This window comes from Giraffa tippelskirchi, chromosome 6, assembly GCF_054371585.1.
Source record: "Giraffa tippelskirchi isolate mGirTip1 chromosome 6, T2T-mGirTip1v1.2.pri, whole genome shotgun sequence".
NCBI lineage: Eukaryota > Metazoa > Chordata > Mammalia > Artiodactyla > Giraffidae > Giraffa > Giraffa tippelskirchi.
The window spans coordinates 152,105,936-152,123,919 of NC_137280.1; the positions used below are offsets into that span (position 1 = coordinate 152,105,936).

General features: G+C 37.2%; 1 protein-coding gene across 3 annotated transcripts in view; it reads left to right on the forward strand.

The window, feature by feature from the left end:
- MSH3 (mutS homolog 3) overlaps nt 1-17,984 on the forward strand; it is a 182,544-nt gene that overhangs the window by 151,671 nt on the left and 12,889 nt on the right. For 2 of the 3 annotated variants that reach the window (XM_081503822.1, XM_081503823.1), the window contains exon 21: nt 14,398-14,584. In XM_081503822.1, the coding sequence (XP_081359948.1) occupies nt 14,398-14,584 (187 nt within the window). Of the gene's footprint in view, nt 1-14,376; nt 14,585-17,984 lie in introns of those variants that run through there. The other variant, XM_081503824.1, reaches the window with a different exon arrangement.

The following is a 17,984-nucleotide window of genomic DNA, read 5'->3' on the forward strand; positions in this document are numbered from 1 at the left end:
TCATTTGAAAAGACCCTGATGCTGGGAAGGATTGGGGGCAGGAGGAGAAGGGGACGACAGAGGATGAGATGGTTGGATGGCATCACCGACTCAGTGGACGTGAGTTTGGGTAAACTCGCAGAGCTGGTGATGGACAGGGAGGCCTGGTGTGCTGCAGTCCATGGAGTCACAAAGAGTCAGACACAACTGAGCGACTGAACTGAACTGGACTGAAGATGTAAGTAGATAGGTTAGTATCTGGAAAAGATGGAAGCTTTAGAGCCAGAAAATGCAGGTTTCCATATAAATTAACCAATTTCCTGACCATGTGCTAATTATTTCACCTAGGGCCTTGAAAGAAGTATGGTGTCCTTTTATTTAAAGGAAAAAAAAAAAAGATGTGTTATAATTGAGTACAAATCCCACTTTTCCACTTAACAACTATGTGACCTTTACTAAATTACTTGACTTTTCAGTGTTTCAGTTTTATCACCTATAAAAATGGAGATTATACTGCTTAAATCATAGATTATTGTGAGAAATAAAAGTTAAGTACATAAAGTACCTGACGTATAATAGGTGCTCAGTCAATTTGAGTTTTGTTCCTTCCTCTAGAGTTTGTATCATTAGTATTTTGGATTTAAAAGTCTGTCTTCGTATGTATGTTAGTGTAGCACTCCTTTTCTAAACTTAGCTTCAGGTCTGACACCTATAAAACAAAAGTTTGATAATATCAGCTTTACAGACTTTGAGAAATTTTTTAAAGGATGTGAAACCACTATGAATTTCTGGTCTTAGTTGTTATCCTTGAAAGATGTTAACCAAATATAACCCCCTGGCACTTACTGTTTTGGAACTCGCAGGATGTAAAACAGGTAAGAATCCTTGGCCCAGAGGCTCCAGCCCCGCAGAATGGAGCGGTGGCAGAGCCATTCCTCTTGTTATTCAGGAAGTAGCTGACACGGTGGGTGTTCACATGAGATGTGAGCTTCTTCTTCCGCCCTGATGGCATGAAGGCATGCCTGGATCTCAGCAACCAGGGATGGCTTTAAGTAACTAGAGTAGTGACCAGTCACTGCATAAGAGAACACCTGAGCTTTAAACCTTGCCAACGCTAAATTTGTTGTTTCGGTATACAGTAGCAAATTTGCTTCAGTCATGTCTGATTCTTTGTGATGCTATGGACTGTAGCCCACCCAGGCTCTCTGTTCATGGGATTTTCTAGGCAAGAATAGTGAAGTGGATTGCCATGCCCTCCTCCTGGGAATCTTCCTGACCCAGAGATCAAACCCATGTCTCCTGTGTTTCCTGCACTGGCAGGCAGGTTCTTTACCACTAGCACCAGCTGGGAAGCCCAGTATAGTAGTATTCATTCTGAGTTAACTCCTTTAAACACATTAGTTTATTCAGCTACTTGAAGATACATTTTATAGTTACCTGGTCTTGGTGGACCCATCCAGAGGTAGTATTATATAAAAGAATATTTTTGTTAAAATACATGAAAAAGAGCTGGTTACAGAGCGTGGCATTTGGTATGATTCCACTTTTGTAGAGAAATTATATATGTAAATATATGCAGTGCAAACCATCTAGATAGAAGGCTCTATTCCAAAATCATTGTGAAGGATATGGCATTATGGTGACTTTTTTTCTTTGGTTTATGAATATATTTTAAATTCTGAAATAAACATGTAATTAAGTAAATACCTCCCCACCCCCAGTCAAGGGTAGTATCAGTCAAAATGAGATGTTTCCTAGGAGGCTAGTGAAATGTGTATTTGGTTGTTGTCTGGGAATACTTTTTCCCTAGGGTAAACTTCTCTTCCTAACTCAATTGCATGGAATTTGGGGTTCCAAGCTTTAAAGCTTCCCAGCAACATATAGGATCTTATGTTTCCAAAGTTTTAACCAAACCTCTAGTGCTAGTTCTTCCTACTAGGAATTGATGGCTTTCTGTCAGATCAGTATACCTGGTGTTTTTGATTTTCATAACAGAAACATTGCTATTTGCATATTTAACATCTCTGAGTTTTTAACCCTTTGTGTACATTGGGTTCTTTTTAATGGAGCTTTTAAAATATGTTGGTACTGGATGGACCGTAACCTCAGGGGTTCTAATTTGGGGTGGGGTCTGAAAGTTGAGTTTTTTATGTGTCCAGATGGTTTTGAAGGTGGCCAAGATTGAGTCACATTTCCCCAAGCCCTTGCTGGAGAGTTCTGTTGTTTAATTATAAAGTAATAGAAACTTCTTGCAAATACTGTTTGCGATGTAATAGGGTATAAAGTGAAATGTTTACCTTCTCCTCAGGCCAGCATCTATTTATGGTTCTTTATACAACTTTCTGCAAATTTACAAGTATACATAAATCTTCTCTTTTTAAAATGTTAGTGTTAGTTGTTCAGTTGTGTCTGATTATTTTCAACCCCATGGACTATAACCCGCCAGGCGTCTCTGTTCATGGGATTCTCCAGGCAAGAATACTGGAGTGGGTAGCCATCACCTTCTCCAGGGGATCTTCCCAACCCAGGAATCGAACCCAGGTCTCCTGCATTGTAGGTGGATTCTTTATCATCTGAGCTACCAGGAAAACCCAATTATATTAATACTAAGCATTATTGTTATGTAGCTTGCTTTTATTTCCTAATTTGTGGAGGAACTGAGTTGCCTATCAGTTCATATGGATTAGAGTCATGCTGTTATTGGCTGCGGTATATCTGCCATACAGAGGTTCCCTGAACTCTTCAGCCTCTGAAAGCTCCATCTGGGATGCACTGCTCTAGTAGAAAGGACCCTGTTCCCTATCCATTCCTTGTCCTCACCTTCTGTTCTTGTTACTGTTGGAAAGGAGTCTGTGTGGACCACATTCAGTTGTATCCCTAGGATTTTAAATTTTTACTAGGGTATGGTTTAATATTATACCCTCACATTTTTCATTTATTTATTATGAAATTATTCAGACATATTACAATCCCCTGTGTAACTTCCACCCTCCTAAAGAAATAAAGCTTTGCCAATACAGCTGAACCCATAGTCCTCCCTGGCCCATTCCTCTTCACTCCATCCAGAGTAACCGTCCTTTTTGACTCTGGTTTTTACCCCATGAATTTCTCTGTATTTTTACAATATAGGTATGTTTTGAAACAATACACAGAATTATTTGGCATTTTTTAAACTTCTATAAGTGGCTTTTCCCCCCTCAGTGTTTTATTTATGAACTTTATTGTTATGGATTCATATCTAGTTCACTCATTTTTCTCTAATTATGGTAGTCCATTGTATGCATGTACCATAGTTTATCCATTTTCCTTTATTAATATCTAATATCCAAATTGGTTGCAAATATCAAAAGTGCTGATACTTGTCTTACACACATGTAGTACACAAGTGAGTTTGCTGATTCTGGACTTTATCTAGGAGTGGGTTGGTAGAGTATAAGGAAAGTGCATCTGTCTTGGTTTTCAAGAAGGCTGGACCAGTTTAGAATCCTACCAGCAGTGCATAAAATTTTTCCTGATGCTTTAAAATGAATTAGAATAAGAATACCCATTTGATGATGTTTCTCTATATTCTCTAAAATTGCTCTTAAAGACATTTTCATTCCTGTTACTTAATATGTTTTACATAAAGTACCATCTGATAAATCACTTTTTATTAATGCTAAGGAATTTTTTTCCTTCATGTGCATACGCTGCCTGTTTACAAAGAGATTTGAAGCAATTTATTGACCTTCCCTAACCGCCAGCCCTCTTGTTTTCAGCCAATGGCTGCTTCCTCTTTAGTTACTTTTTGTGTTGATTGCCAAGAAGGCAAGAGCTAAATTCAAGGCAGAAGTGTAGAAACAAATTCGGGGTTTGTTTTTCCCCTTCTCTTCTTACATGGGACTGTTTCTCCCATGAGTACTTCTGTAGCATGATTCTAAGAACAGCTGTATCAGAATCAGAGTTTCTTGTTAAAAATGCTACTTTTCTAATAAGACCTGTCACAGACCTATTATATTGGAATCTTTGGCCTGAGACCCTAAATTTAGTATTTTAAAAGCTCATGCTATATTTGCTGTTCAAACTTGAGAATCTGCTGTATGGCTTGTAATATTACTTTCCTATTCATTGTAACTCTTCATATTATTATTCCAAATCACTTCAAATTTTTTTTGTGCTCAATGGAAAATATAATAAAATCTAACATAAATGCATAACATGTGGCTCCAGGCTGTATCTTTCAATTGGTTATTTTTTCATTATTAATTGGATATTTACAACACTAGGTCTAAATTCATGTTTTCCATAAATATTTATTGAGTACCTACTATGTGCTGTGCTGTAAGAAGAATAAATAAATGCATGAAAAGCTATAAGCAAGAGGCTTTGGGATGAATGTTGTAACCTCATATGATCCTTTCTCTGAATAAGAAGCATTTTTTAAAAATAGAATTTTGGCAAACCTACACATTTGGCCATAATTGGTATATTTATATCAGTGTATTGTGATATATGTACTCATCAGTGAAATATTTCTAGACATTTACTTCCAAGGATCATTAACATCTTTGAGTGCATCACTGAATTAAGATCAATTTTTTGTTGTCCTGATAAACGCAAACTTAAACCTTATTCAGTGCTTTAGGCTCAGTAATTAAGTTTTAGAAAAGCGATGAATTATTGTCTAGTTTCAAAATAAAACAATTGGCTTCTCTCAACATAATTTATGTCTATTTATGTCAGTTAAATGTTGGTAGAAAGGGGTATTTACATTAAGTGGCCCCTGCTTAGTAATTTTCATGACACGCTCCCCATGTAAACTATTTCTAATGGCCCCCAGCTTCAGCAATGCTGTGTAACCAGAATGGTTCCAGTGTGTTTGTTTTGAGAGAGAATTTGAAGGTAATAGGTCTTCAGATACTTAAATTATCTTAAATGTTTGCTTTGGCTGTGTGAATGATAACTGGTCTGTTTGCCCAATTTAGTTTAATTCAGGACATATTGATTGAGTACATACTGTGGAGTATTTATTAAAAAATATATATCCTTGTTGAATAGAAAGAAAACATCTTGAGTCAGTATGTGTTTGTCTAGTTGGTAGTAAATACTAGTACTAAAAACCACATTATATTTTACTAGATGAGTGGGCTGTTGAGAATTTTATTGGCATCAGAAATGTTGCCTTATGAGTGTCTCTCTGGTTTATTTAGCTCCTATAGCTTTGTCTGCCAAATGAGATATCTCACTTCATCTTTTTGATGGGAAGTGGTTGTATGAATTTAATGCTTCAGAGTCACCTGAGGGTTTTATTTGGTTTAGTTTTAAGTGCAGATTCCAGGCATGTCCCTGAAATGTAAATTCCCTGGAGATTCAAGTGTTATCAGTGTGATGAAGGAGAATCTTGGACTCTGTAATTAAGAACCCCTGCTTAGGTCTTCTCCTTCTTTAATTGTGTACTTTTTTTTTTTTTTTTCTTTTACTGAACTATGAGCTATTTGTATATTCTGGAAATTAACCCCTTGTCAATCACATCATGTGCAAATATTTTCTTGTATTCTGTAGGTTGTCTTTTCATTTTGCTTACAGTTTCCTTTGTTGTGCAAAAGCTTTTAAGTTTTTAGGTTCCATTTGTTTATTTTTGCTTTTATTTTTGTTACGCTAAGAGATGGATCTAAAAAGATATTGCTGCAGTTTATGTCAAAGAGCGTTCTGCCTTTGTTTCCCTCTAGGAGTTTTATAGTAGTTGGTTCTGCATTTAGGTTTTTTTTTGTTTTTTTTTATAAATTTATTTACTTTAGTTGGGGGCTAATTACTTTACAATATTGTAATAGTTTTTGCCATACATTGACATGAATCAGCCATTGGTTTACATGTGTTCCCCTTCCTGGACCCCCCACCCACCTCCCTCCCCATCCCATCCCTCTGGGTCATCCCATTGCCCCGGCCCTGAGCCCTTGTCTCATGCATGGAACATGGAATGGTGTTCTGTTTCACATATGATAATATACATGTTTCAATGCTATTCTCCCAGAACGTCCCACCCTCACCTTCTCCCTCAGAGTCCATAAAATTGTTCTATGCATCCGTGTCTCTTATTCTGTCTCGCATATAGATAACCCTATATGCATTTAGGTCTTTAACCATTTTGAGTTTATTTTTGTATATGGTATTAGAAAATGTTCCAATTTCAATCTTTTCAATTCTTTTAAATGTAATGGTCCAATTTCCCCAGCACAACTTATTGAAGAGACTGTCTTTTCTCCACTGTGTATTCTTGCTTCCTTTGTTGTAGATTAATTGACCATAGTAGGTGCATGGGTTTATTTCTGAGCTTCCTACTGTGTTCCATTGATTATGTGTCTGTTTTCGGTGCCAATACCATAGTATTTTGATTACTGTAGCTTTGTACTATAATTTAAAGCCAGGTAGCCAGATTCTTCCAGCTCTGTTTTTCTGTCTCAAGATTGCTTTGGCTATTTGGGATCTTTTGTATTTCTATAAAAATTTAAAAAATTTTTGTTCCAGTTCTGTGAAAAATGCAATTGCTAATTTGATAAGGATTACATTGAATCTATAGACATTTCTCCAAAGAAAACATAGAGATAGCCAACAGGCACATGAGAAAATTCTCGGTCTTGCTAATTATTAGAGAAATGCAGATCAAAACTACAATGAGGTATCACCTCACTCCAGTCAGAAGGGCCATCATCAAAAAGTCTACAAATAATAAATGCAAAGATGGTGTTGAAAATAAAGGAACCCTCCTACACTGTTGGTGGGAATGTAAATTGGCACTGCCAGTATGGAGAACAATATGGAGGTTCTTTAAAAAACTAAAAAATAGAGTTGCCATATGATCCAGCAATCCCCCTCCTGGGCGTATATCTGGACAAAGGTATAATTCGGAAAGATACATGTACCGCAGTGTTCATAGCAGCACTATTTACATAGCCAAGACATGCTGCTGCTAAGTCGCATCAGTCGTGTCCAACTCTGGGCGACCCCATAGATGGCAGCCCACCAGGCTCCCCCATCCCTGGGATTCTCCAGGCAAGAACACTGGAGTGGGTTGCCATTTCCTTCTCCAAGCCAAGACATGGAAGCAACCTAAATGTCCATTGACAGATGACTGGATAAAGATGTATGTGTACAATGGAATATTACTCATCCATAGAAAAGAATGAAATAGTGTCATTTGCAGCAACAGGGATGGACCTAGAGATTATCATGCTCAGTGAAGCAAGCCAGACAGAGAAAGAAGAATATCATATGATATTGTTTATATGTGGAGTCTAAAAAAAAAACATACAATTGAACTTGTTTACAAAACAGAAACAGACCTGTAGACATAAAAAGCAAATTTATGGTTACCAAAAGGGAAAGGAAGAGGGGATAAATTTGGAGATTGGGATTAACATTTACATACCACTATATATAAAATAGGTAACCAACAAGGACCTACTGTATAGTACAGAGAATTCTAAAAAATATTTTGTGATAACCTGTAAGTGAAAAGAATCTGAAAAAGAATACACACAAACACATATATATCTGAATCATTGTGCTGTACACCTAAAACTAACACAACATTGTAAATCAACTATTTATTTTTTAGTCGCTCAGTTGTGTCTGACTCTTTTGTGACCCCATGGACTGTAGTTCGCCAGACTCCTCTGTCCGTGGGATTTTCCAGGCAAGAATACTGGGAAATACTGCCATTTCCCCCTCCAGGGGATCTTCCCAGCTCAGGGATTGAACCCCCATCTCCGTGTCTCCTGCCTTGCAGGTGGATTCTTTACCACTGAGCCACTGGGGAAGCCCTCTATACTTACATTTTTTTAAAATAAAATATTCTTTAAAAAAGAACCTCTACAAGTGACTCAGAAACATATCCAGGTTTAGGAGCTATTATTCAGTCTCAATGCTAGACATTTTACAGAAGGGAAAACAGATTGTGATTTGCTCTAGCTCATACAGTTATAACAATGCCTCCTTTGATTGTGTCGGATTCTCCTCTTATTTACTGCTGCTGCTGCTGCTAAGTCGCTTCAGTCATGTCCGACTCTGTGTGACCCCATAGACGGCAGCCCACCAGGCTCCGCCATCCCTGGAATTCTCCAGGCAAGAATACTGGAGTGGGTTGCCATTTCCTTCTCCAGTGCATGAAAGGGAAAAGGGAAAGTGAAGTCGTTCAGTTGTGTCTGACTCTGAGCGACCCCATGGACTGTAGCCTACCAGGCTCCTCCGTCCATGGGATTTTCCAGGCAAGAGCACTGGAGTGGGGTGCCATTGCCTTCTCCGCTCTTATTTACTAATACCTATTAATTAATATGGTTAGTTTTTGCCCTCATGACTAATTAATCTTATCCTTCCTTTGATGGCTTTAATTATTTGTGTTTTTTCATAGAAAATAGTTAAGAAATAGTTAATTATTTTCCTTTGAATTTCTTGGGACCATCCCCCTGTGTAGACTAGTAGATGTTTTGGGCAATGATTTGCCCGCTCAGCACACTGTGAGTTTCTTTTGATAGGAAAACACCTGTGTCCTTGTTACGTGGCCTGCATGTGCTTTGTAGGTGGTTCTAGTGATTGTGGTTTCATGTGAGCCCATAAAAGTCTGGCATTCCTGGATTGCTGCCTTGATTCTCAGCGTGTTTCCATCAACCCAGAAAGACTGCTGTAGTGGTTTTTTGCTTGGTTATATTTGCAGTTCACTGTCATAGTTGTTATAAACTGACTTTAAATACCATAGTGTGATCTGATTGCAGCTGTTAGTAGAAACAGGTAAACTAGAGAAATAAACCTTTTTCTTTTCTTTTATAATAATCTCATTGCTGCTAATAAGGTACCATTGATATTGGTAGAAGAAAGCTTGTTATTCTTCTTGGTAATTACAATCATTTTGCCTTGTCTTAATGTAATGATACAGTAGAGTGTAAAGTGTTTTAAATGTATCAGTAGAGTACAAAGTATTTTCATGTATTGTGATTTTTTTAAATAACATGTGTTTTTCTGATGACAGTGTAAAGCTTGTTCATTGCAAATTTAAAACTATAGAAAAGCTCAAAAAGGAAAAAAATTTAGATCACCTATAATTCCAGACCTGAAAACCATTATTCTTTAGGTATATGACCTTCCAGGCTTTTAAAAGTGCACATGTGTAGTGGTAAATTATTTGTGATTTCATTCCATTGCTGGGTTAGTGTTTATGTTTACTTAAATGTGATACAAATCTACTACTTCACATTTCTTTATACCTTTTAAATACCATGCTGTGTATACACAATTTTCAATATTTGGTAATCATTTTCAGCATTTTCTCTTCTTAGACTTGAACTTTTTTTCCCTTAGACCATCCTTCTTAAAAATTAGAGTATTTTGCTATTCAGGAGATGATTTTCCTTTTGTAAAATTTAGATTATATGCAAAAAAAAAAAAAAAAAACAAGCTAAGACACCAATACTGTACAGAATTCTGCAAAGTTTTTAGCAAAGTGAAGTGAGTAGAACATCTTCAGTTTCAAAAAAGAAGGCAAAATGAGCTAATATAAAAGCCCTTCTATACAAAACAGAGTACAAATAGAGTGTGATTTCACTTACCTGAGAAACTAGAAGAGGTAAATCTGTAGAGACAAGAGCTGAGGGAAGGGGAGATTGGGAGTTAGTTTTTAATGGGTTATTTTGAGATCATGAAAAAGTTCTGCTGATGGGTAGTAGTGATGATTGTACAGCATTGTGAATGTGCTTAATACCACTGAATTATACAACTAAAAATGTTAAAATGGTAAATTTTAGTTTTATATATGTGTGTGTGTGTGTATATACATATATATATATATGCATGCTGTTGTTGTTATTTAGTCGCTAAGTCATGTCCAACTCTTTTGTGACCCCATGGACTGTAGCCCATCAGGTGCCTCTGTCCATGGGATTTCTTGGGCAAGGAGTGGATTGTCATTTCCTTCTCCAGGGAATCTTCCCAACCCAGGGATTGAACCTGAGTCTGCTTCATTGGCAGGCGAATTCTTTACCTTTGAGCTACCTGGGAAGCCATATATATGTGTAAAATAATATATACTTATATTATATATATAAGTATATATTATTTTAAAAGCACTTAAAATATGTCAAAAATCCTGATGCATACAAATAATCTTTGCCTCTATTTAGCAATTTTGATATTTAAGCTCCAGTTACTTTCTTTAAATATAAAGAATCTTTTTTTCCCCCTGTTAATTACAGTATTTCTCTCATGCTAACATTTTCCTTTCATAAGGCCCAGAGTTTTTGTTTGGAATGAACAGAGGCCCACCCATTTGCTATAATTTAGAAACATCTAGAATGTTATTTCAAAATATCAAGACTTCATAAAAACAAACCCTTGTTCAGATTTTCATGAAAGTGTTCTTGACTTTAGAAACTGATTCAAAAAAGTAGTAATTTCTTTTCTCCATTAATGCTTTATTAAGCTTTGTTGACCTATATAAGGGTTATAGACAAGGAGGGGGTAGGGGATTAGAAAGATTAGTCAGCCTCCACTCCTAAAAATATCAGAGTGATTTTTTTTTTCTTAATCACATATCTGTAACGTGTCTACTCAGAGCAAACTAACTCTGAGATGAAACGTAAAGAGTGCATTTTCCATTTTTCACTGCATGTGAATACAATTACAGGCAGAATGATAGCAATGACATATGTTCTGAAATTTCTTAAATCTCTAATATATTTTAACATTTGAAAAAATTCAAAATCATTGTCCCGTAAGATGTCTTGTAAATGCTTGTTGGAGTGATAGAAAATTAGAGACTTTTTGTTAAGGATGCTAAACTCTGCCTTGTTTTAAAAACTTATTTTAGGCAGTTTACCGGGATATATACAACAGAGCAGGATAATAAGAAAGTAAGAGGTTATTCAAAGATGAAGGAGAAATTAGCATAGAAACATAAGATAAAGTCACGGTTGCTGTTTGCTATTATTTTAAGATGTTATTCAATTGTTTCCTAGTAACCAAGACAGGAAAATGTGTTTAGTGATAAAATTCTTTGTCCATCAGAATCTTATAAAGTTATTATATTGCTGAAGTTTATGGGAAAAATTAATTTCTTAAGAGAGGAATCTCTTAAATTTCTTAGGAGAAGTTAACAAAAAAATATTTTTATCAATAAACAGTTGCCACAGTGACAAACACATACTTCCCCAATGACCCCAGTGACTGTTTAATTGCCAGCATTTCTTCATTGTCTGCTGAGCAGCATTGCTACTTTATCATCAGGTGCTATGGAAAAATGGAATTGTGAAAGAAAATGTGTTGGCTGCTAATAATGCAGTGGCCTTCAGACTGTTCTACAAGGTGTTAAGATTGCCACAGAGCCCCCTCTAGGTGGGAAAGTGAGCCTCATTGTGCTGGGTTCTTGGCCACATCAGTGTTCCTTTTATCTCATCTGCAGAGTGAGTTTCTTTATAAAATTTCATGTGAACAAAGGATTTAACAGATAAAAAGATATTTGAAAACCACTGGGCTTATAGTAGAGTCGAGACCATTGTTTAATAAAAATACATCCAAGATCCGCCCAAACCTGGCCCAACGTCCCTAAGGACAGAAACCCTGTAATACTGTGAGACGTGCTTGGTACCATGGGGTTTTGTTTCACACATGTTGATGCCATGTAGGCTTCCCAGGTGGCGCTAGTGGTAAGGAAACCACTTGCCAATGCAGGATGCAAGAGTCGCAGGTTCCATCCTTGGGTCAGGAAGATCCTTTGGAATAGGAAGTGGCAAGCTGCTCCAGTATTTTTGCCTGGAAAATTCCATGGACAGGGGAGCCTGGAAGGCTACAATTCATGGAGTTGCACAGAGTCGGACATGACTGAGCACGCACACGCAGATCAGCATATAAAGCCACCCACCTATCTGTCTAGAGATTATATTTAATCTAGACTGCTTGGTATGTTTATGGTTTCTGTTTTTACATTCGACTCTTAAATTTGTATAGATTTATTTTGGGATATGATTTGAGTAAGGACACATCTTTGTTGATTTTTTTTTTCCCCTGAAGCAACCAATTAGCTACCATCTTTTTTTTTTGATTGATCATTCACTCTTCCCTCCTGATTTGAAATCTCACCTTGTAATATCTTTCCCAAGAGCATTCTACAGTACCTGCAGTTCCAGTGAAACTGTTCTGTTACCGTAGTATTTCTAAGAAGCGCTTTATATGTAAACCGTTGCATTGAAATATTATCCCATGCTTGCTTGTTATTCTAATTCTTCAATCAAAGACCACCCCCTCCCAGACATTTGCCCTTATCAGAGCTATTTCATTGTCAGCCAAAGATATGTTTGTTTCATCAGTTCAGTCAGGAATAAAATAAAATATCATTAAGTGAGGATCAAACATTAATATTCTGAAGAATTCAGTGTGGTTGCAGAGATAGGAAAGTTTAATCTTCTTGCTTTATGGTAGGGAATATATTGGTAAAGTGAACTTTGAAATTGAGATAAATAACAGAATTTGAACTTTGATAAAGTAACCAGAATGCTCCTAAGTTAGCAACATTTCAGAAGTTATGTTTTGTGTTTACCAATTTGAAAATGGATAAAATCAGCAGCACTTTGAGTAAACCCATATCACCTCCATCAGAGATGTAACTAATTACAGTTTCTAAATGCCACTAGAGCAGTTCTCCTAAGGCTCCACCAGTCTTGGGTTGGGGGGAATTACACTCCGTCTCCTGCTCACTGCAGGGCTCCAGTCACAGATTGATGAAGACTCGGTTTCACCATGAGTTCCTCCAGAAATAAGAGATACATTATCCTGCTGTGGGTCACATGTAAACTGTTGTAGAAAAGCTGAATTGATGAAGGTATTTTGCTGAGAAAAAATTATTAATAGTTACAGCATTTACAAAGCTGGCTAGTGGGTCAGAGTCAATTCTAGGTTTTGCCGCTGACTGAGTTGCCTGGAGTGCGTATACCTAATTTCACCCCCACCCCCCAGTTTCTTTTGTACATTTTCCGAAATGTGTTCTGTAGACCATTATTGTCAGAAGGTGCTCCAGAGGAAGTTTCAGGGGTCCATGGTTAAATGAGTTTGAAATGCTATGTATTAGATATGTTGTAAGAAATGCATAATGTATAGTAGAATATTAAAGGCTCTAAGAAGTCTTACAGGAAAGAACTCTTAAATCTTTTGAACCTGTTTCTTGACATCTCTTCAGTTCATTTCAGTTCAGTCGCTCAGTCATGTCAAACTCTTTGCAACCCCATGAACCGCAGCACGCCATGCCTCCCTGTCCATCACCATCTCCCGGAGTTTACCCAAACTCATGTCCATTGAGTCGGTGATGCCATCCAACCATCTCATCCTCTGTCATCCCCTTCTCCTCCTGCCCTCAATCTTTCCCAGCATCAGGGTCCTTTCAGATGAGTCAGCTCTTTGCATCAGGTAGCCAAAGAATTGGAGTTTCAGCTTCAACATCAATCCTTCCAATGAACACTCAGGACTGATCTCCTTTAGGATGGACTGGTTGGATCTCCTTGCAGTCCAAGGGACTCTCAAGAGTCTTCTCCAACACCACAGTTCAAAAGCATCAATTCTTTAGTGCTCAGCTTTCTTTATAGTTCAACTCTCATTCCATACATGACCACTGGAAAAATCATAGCCTTGACTAGACGGACCTTTGTTGACAAAGTGATGTCTCTACTTTTTAATACGCTGTCTAGGTTGGTCATAACTTTCCTTCCAAGGAGCAAGCGTCTTTTAATTTCATGGCTGAAATCATCATCTGCAGTGATTTTGGAGCCCAAAAAAATAAACTCAGCCACTGTTTCCACTGTTTCCCCATCTATTTTCCATGAAGTGACAGGATTGGATGCCATGATCTTAGTTTTCTGAATGTTGAGCTTTAAGCTTAAGCACTTCTATTCCATGAAGTCCACTTTAGAAACTTGTGTTAGGTGTCTGAGGCTATTAAGCTTCTATAATTTTTAGTTTGAATAAAAAATAGTTTTATTTCAGTGTGGTCCTTTAATTTGTAATATCAATGTGGACTCTTAAGGAAACACTGGAAAAAGTCTTTGATTGTACAGTATACTATTACTCATGCATTTTAAACACAGCAACACAGACAAGTATTGTTTTGCCCTGTAAATACCAAAACTTCGGTTTGAAACAACTAGTCAGAAAATGGCCTAGTCAGAGGTTCCCCTGCTTTTCAAGAGCTCTGTCCAATACCTTGGATTCTCTCCAGAATGTTTCTATAAAGTGCCGTTTGATGTTAGACACAGTTTATATCCAACATTTTTTTGTTTGTTTAATGTAATTTTAGCTGTTATTGGCTCAAAGTACATAGACTCATGGAAATCTTTTATAATGATTGTTCAGAAAATGGCTGGCATCCTAATAATGAAGGAAAATAAGTATATTGTCATTTGTTTTTAGGATGGGGGCTGCAGATAACATATATAAAGGACAGAGTACATTTATGGAAGAACTGACTGACACAGCAGAAATTATAAGAAAAGCAACACCGCAGTCTTTGGTTATCTTGGATGAATTGGGAAGGGGGACGAGCACCCATGATGGAATCGCCATTGCTTATGCTACACTTGAACATTTCATTAGAGATGTAAGTATCTTGCATACCTTTTTTGTACCCTGGCCTCAGTTTCTAAATATTCAACACTATGTTTGTTATAGTTGATCCTATTCCTGCAATTGATCATTCAGATACTGTACATGGAACTCAGGTAGATTGGCCCTAAATAATGTTTGAGTTCTTTGATGTGTCTTCCTTTCTTTAGCTGAAATGGAGTAAAACTGGTCAGTAGGAGAAAGGCCTCCTTGGCAATATAACCAAATAAAAGATAGTGCCATTTTTCCTTGTGAAATACTTTTTTTCAGCAATATCCTAAAAGATCTCCATATGAGGCCTTTGAGCTGATCTTCTTGAGTCTCTATTTTGGTAACTCCACTCCTTCAGTGTGTGTGTCCTTTTTTTTTTTTCAGAGTTCATTCCTAAGAATCTCAATGTACAATTTTACTTGTGTCAAACTTTCTATCCCTGTTACTTTCATCAAACTCTCCCCATTACATAGTTAATGATGATATATTTTAAGATAAATATTTTCTTTAAAAAAAGAAATTCTGTATTTGCAAAAAGGTATAGCTCAGGAACTTTTCTTTAATCGTTATAGAAACTATCATGGGTTCAATAAAGTCCTATATCTGCCTCCAAAATGCATTTTTCAAACATTCAGTTAAGAATACTACTTAGCTGTAAAAAAAGAATGAAATTTTGCCATTTCAGCATTGTGGATGGGCATTATGCTAAGTGAAATAGATCAGACAGAGAAGGACAAATACCGTAGGATATCACTTTTTATGTAGAATCAAAAAATACAGCACACTAGTGAATATAACAAAAGAGAAGCAGACTCACAGATCTATAGAACAAACTATTGGTTACCAGTGGGAAGAGGGAAGGGGGAGAGCCATTATAAGGGTAGGAGAAAAAAGGAATGTTATGGGGTTATATGAAATCATGTGTGTGAAACTTTTGAAAATTGTAATGTGCTATAGAATTTAAAGAATTTTTCATTTAATAAAAAATTATTTAAGATAGTCCTTTTTTTTGAGCCTTCAGGAGCAAATTATGACAGAGCTGAATTTGTCAGCTTTGAATTTAATTGTATCTACGCAGTAGCAGTGTATCAGTTACTATGACCACATAACACATTACCCCTAAACTTAGTGGCTTAAAACAACAATAATCATTCATGATCTCTCAGAGTGTCTGGAGGTGAGGAAATTGGGAGCAGCTTGGCTGGGTGGTTTTGGCTCAGGGCCTCTGCTGAGGTTGCAGTTAACTTGTCAGCGAGGGCTGGAGGATCCTCTTACAGTGTGGCTCAGTCACATGGCTGGCAAGCTGGTGAGGCGATTGGCCAGGGCCCTCAATTTGTTACCCTGTGGGCCTCTCCATGGGCTGCTTGAGCATCCTTACAGAGAGGCGTCTGGCTTCCCCCCGAAGGAGGCATTCCAAGAGGCCAAGGCAGAAGCACCAGAGCATTTGATTTTGCCATCATGCTGTTGAGTACACAGGGCCAGCGCTGATTCAGTGTGGGAAGAGGGTCCTCCAGAGCATGAACAACGAGAAGTGAAGATCACTGGGGCCACGTTGGAGTCTGTCTGCCAAAAGCAGTTTGTCAAAATTCCAGAAAGTTATTTAAGAACCTTCAGGAACAAATTATGACAGAATTGAATTTGTCACTTCTGTTTTCATTGCTTCTATAGCAGTTTTTGGATATTATAAATATTGGTGAAGAAAGTGTTAGTTTTAGGTAAAATTTATCTCAGAGAAAAGTCATTGAAGAGGATTCTTCAGTAACAAGAGTCCCTAAGCTTTTTATGGATGAAAGTCTTTATTTTTCATGATGTCTATTGATTTCTAGAATGGGGAAGAGAGGAGGAATCAGGGAGGCTCTGTGTTGCTGCTGTAAGCTGAGTGTGGCCTTGATGAGGGCAGTGGTGTAACTCAAACCTTTAGATCTTCCAGCTAGAAATGCCTGTCAGCCAAGTGAATGGGCTCCAGGGAGCCAGCTGGTCCTAAGATGCTTCAGGACAGATTTTAAGAGCAACTTGTCAAAGAAACCCTGCCTTAATAAGTTTATTTGTACTTGTTTTTAGACAGAAGACATATGTTGTGACTTTTAATAAGGCGAATGGCAGATGAATCAAAACTGGAGTTCCTCAATTCGATTACCCTTTTCTGCTAATTTTTAGACCAAGATTTGATGTTAACTTCCCCTAAGACAAGTATTTCTAGAACACATAGAACGTGTGCTTTAAAACAATGCTAGTTAAGTAATCCACAAGTCCATACTGATAGTAACAACACAAAAGTAAATTTTAAAATGATGAGGGTAGGGTGGGAAGAAGGGAAAGCTCTACATTACAAAATGCCAGCTAATAAATAGAGAATGCTGTTTTTTAGATTTACATTTATCAACTATGACAATAATGACCAATTCCAGCAGTGATGATCAATAGATGGTAAGATTGTTGGAGAAAATGATATTCACAGTTTCAAAGTGTCACCCCACAAGTTATTTATTAATTAAGAAGAGGAAATGTGTCAGTACAGTGAAGAACGGGCACACACTTAAACCAAATAATCATATTTAGCACCCCAATAATAGATTGACACCATATGCCTCTTGATGTGATATATTGGAAATATTATATCACCTACATGTACATGTAATATTCCTGGCATTAAATTTTGATCTGAATTTAATCAGGAGAAAACAATCAGGTGAACCCAAATTGCGAGAGGTTATTCAAAACAACTATCTTGGATACTTCAAAAATTTTAAAGACATAAAAGTCAAAAAAAGAGAAGTCTGGAGAAGTCTTCTAGATTAATAGGGACTAAATAGACATGACCAGGTGTACTATATAAGTCTTGGGGTTTTTTTTTAATATAAAGAGGTTTCTAGGGACTTCCCTGGTGATCCAGTGGCTGAGACTTCCAATACAGGGGGCCTGGGTTCAATCCATGGTTCGGGAACTAGATCCCACACGCCACAACTAAGACCCAGCACAGCCAAATAAATAAATATATTAAAAAAAAAAGAGAAATTTTTAAAGAACATTATTGGGACAGTAAGAGAAATTCACAGACTACATAATTAGTAAATAGTGATAGTGAAAGTGTTAGTCGCTTTAGTTGTGTCTGATTGTTTGTAACCCCATGGACTGTAGACCACCAGGCTCCTCTGTCCATGGAATTCTTCAGGCAAGAATACTGGAGTGGGTTGCCATACCCTTCTCCAGGGGATCTTTCTGACACAGGGATTGAACCTGGGTTTCTTACATTACAGGCGGATTCTTTATCGTTTGAGCCACCGGGGAAGCCCAAATAGTGATATATCAATGTTAAATTTCTTGAGCATAATAACTTAACTCTGGTTATGGAGGAGAATGTTTTTGTTCTCAGAAGATAGAATCTTAAGTATTTAAGGATAAAG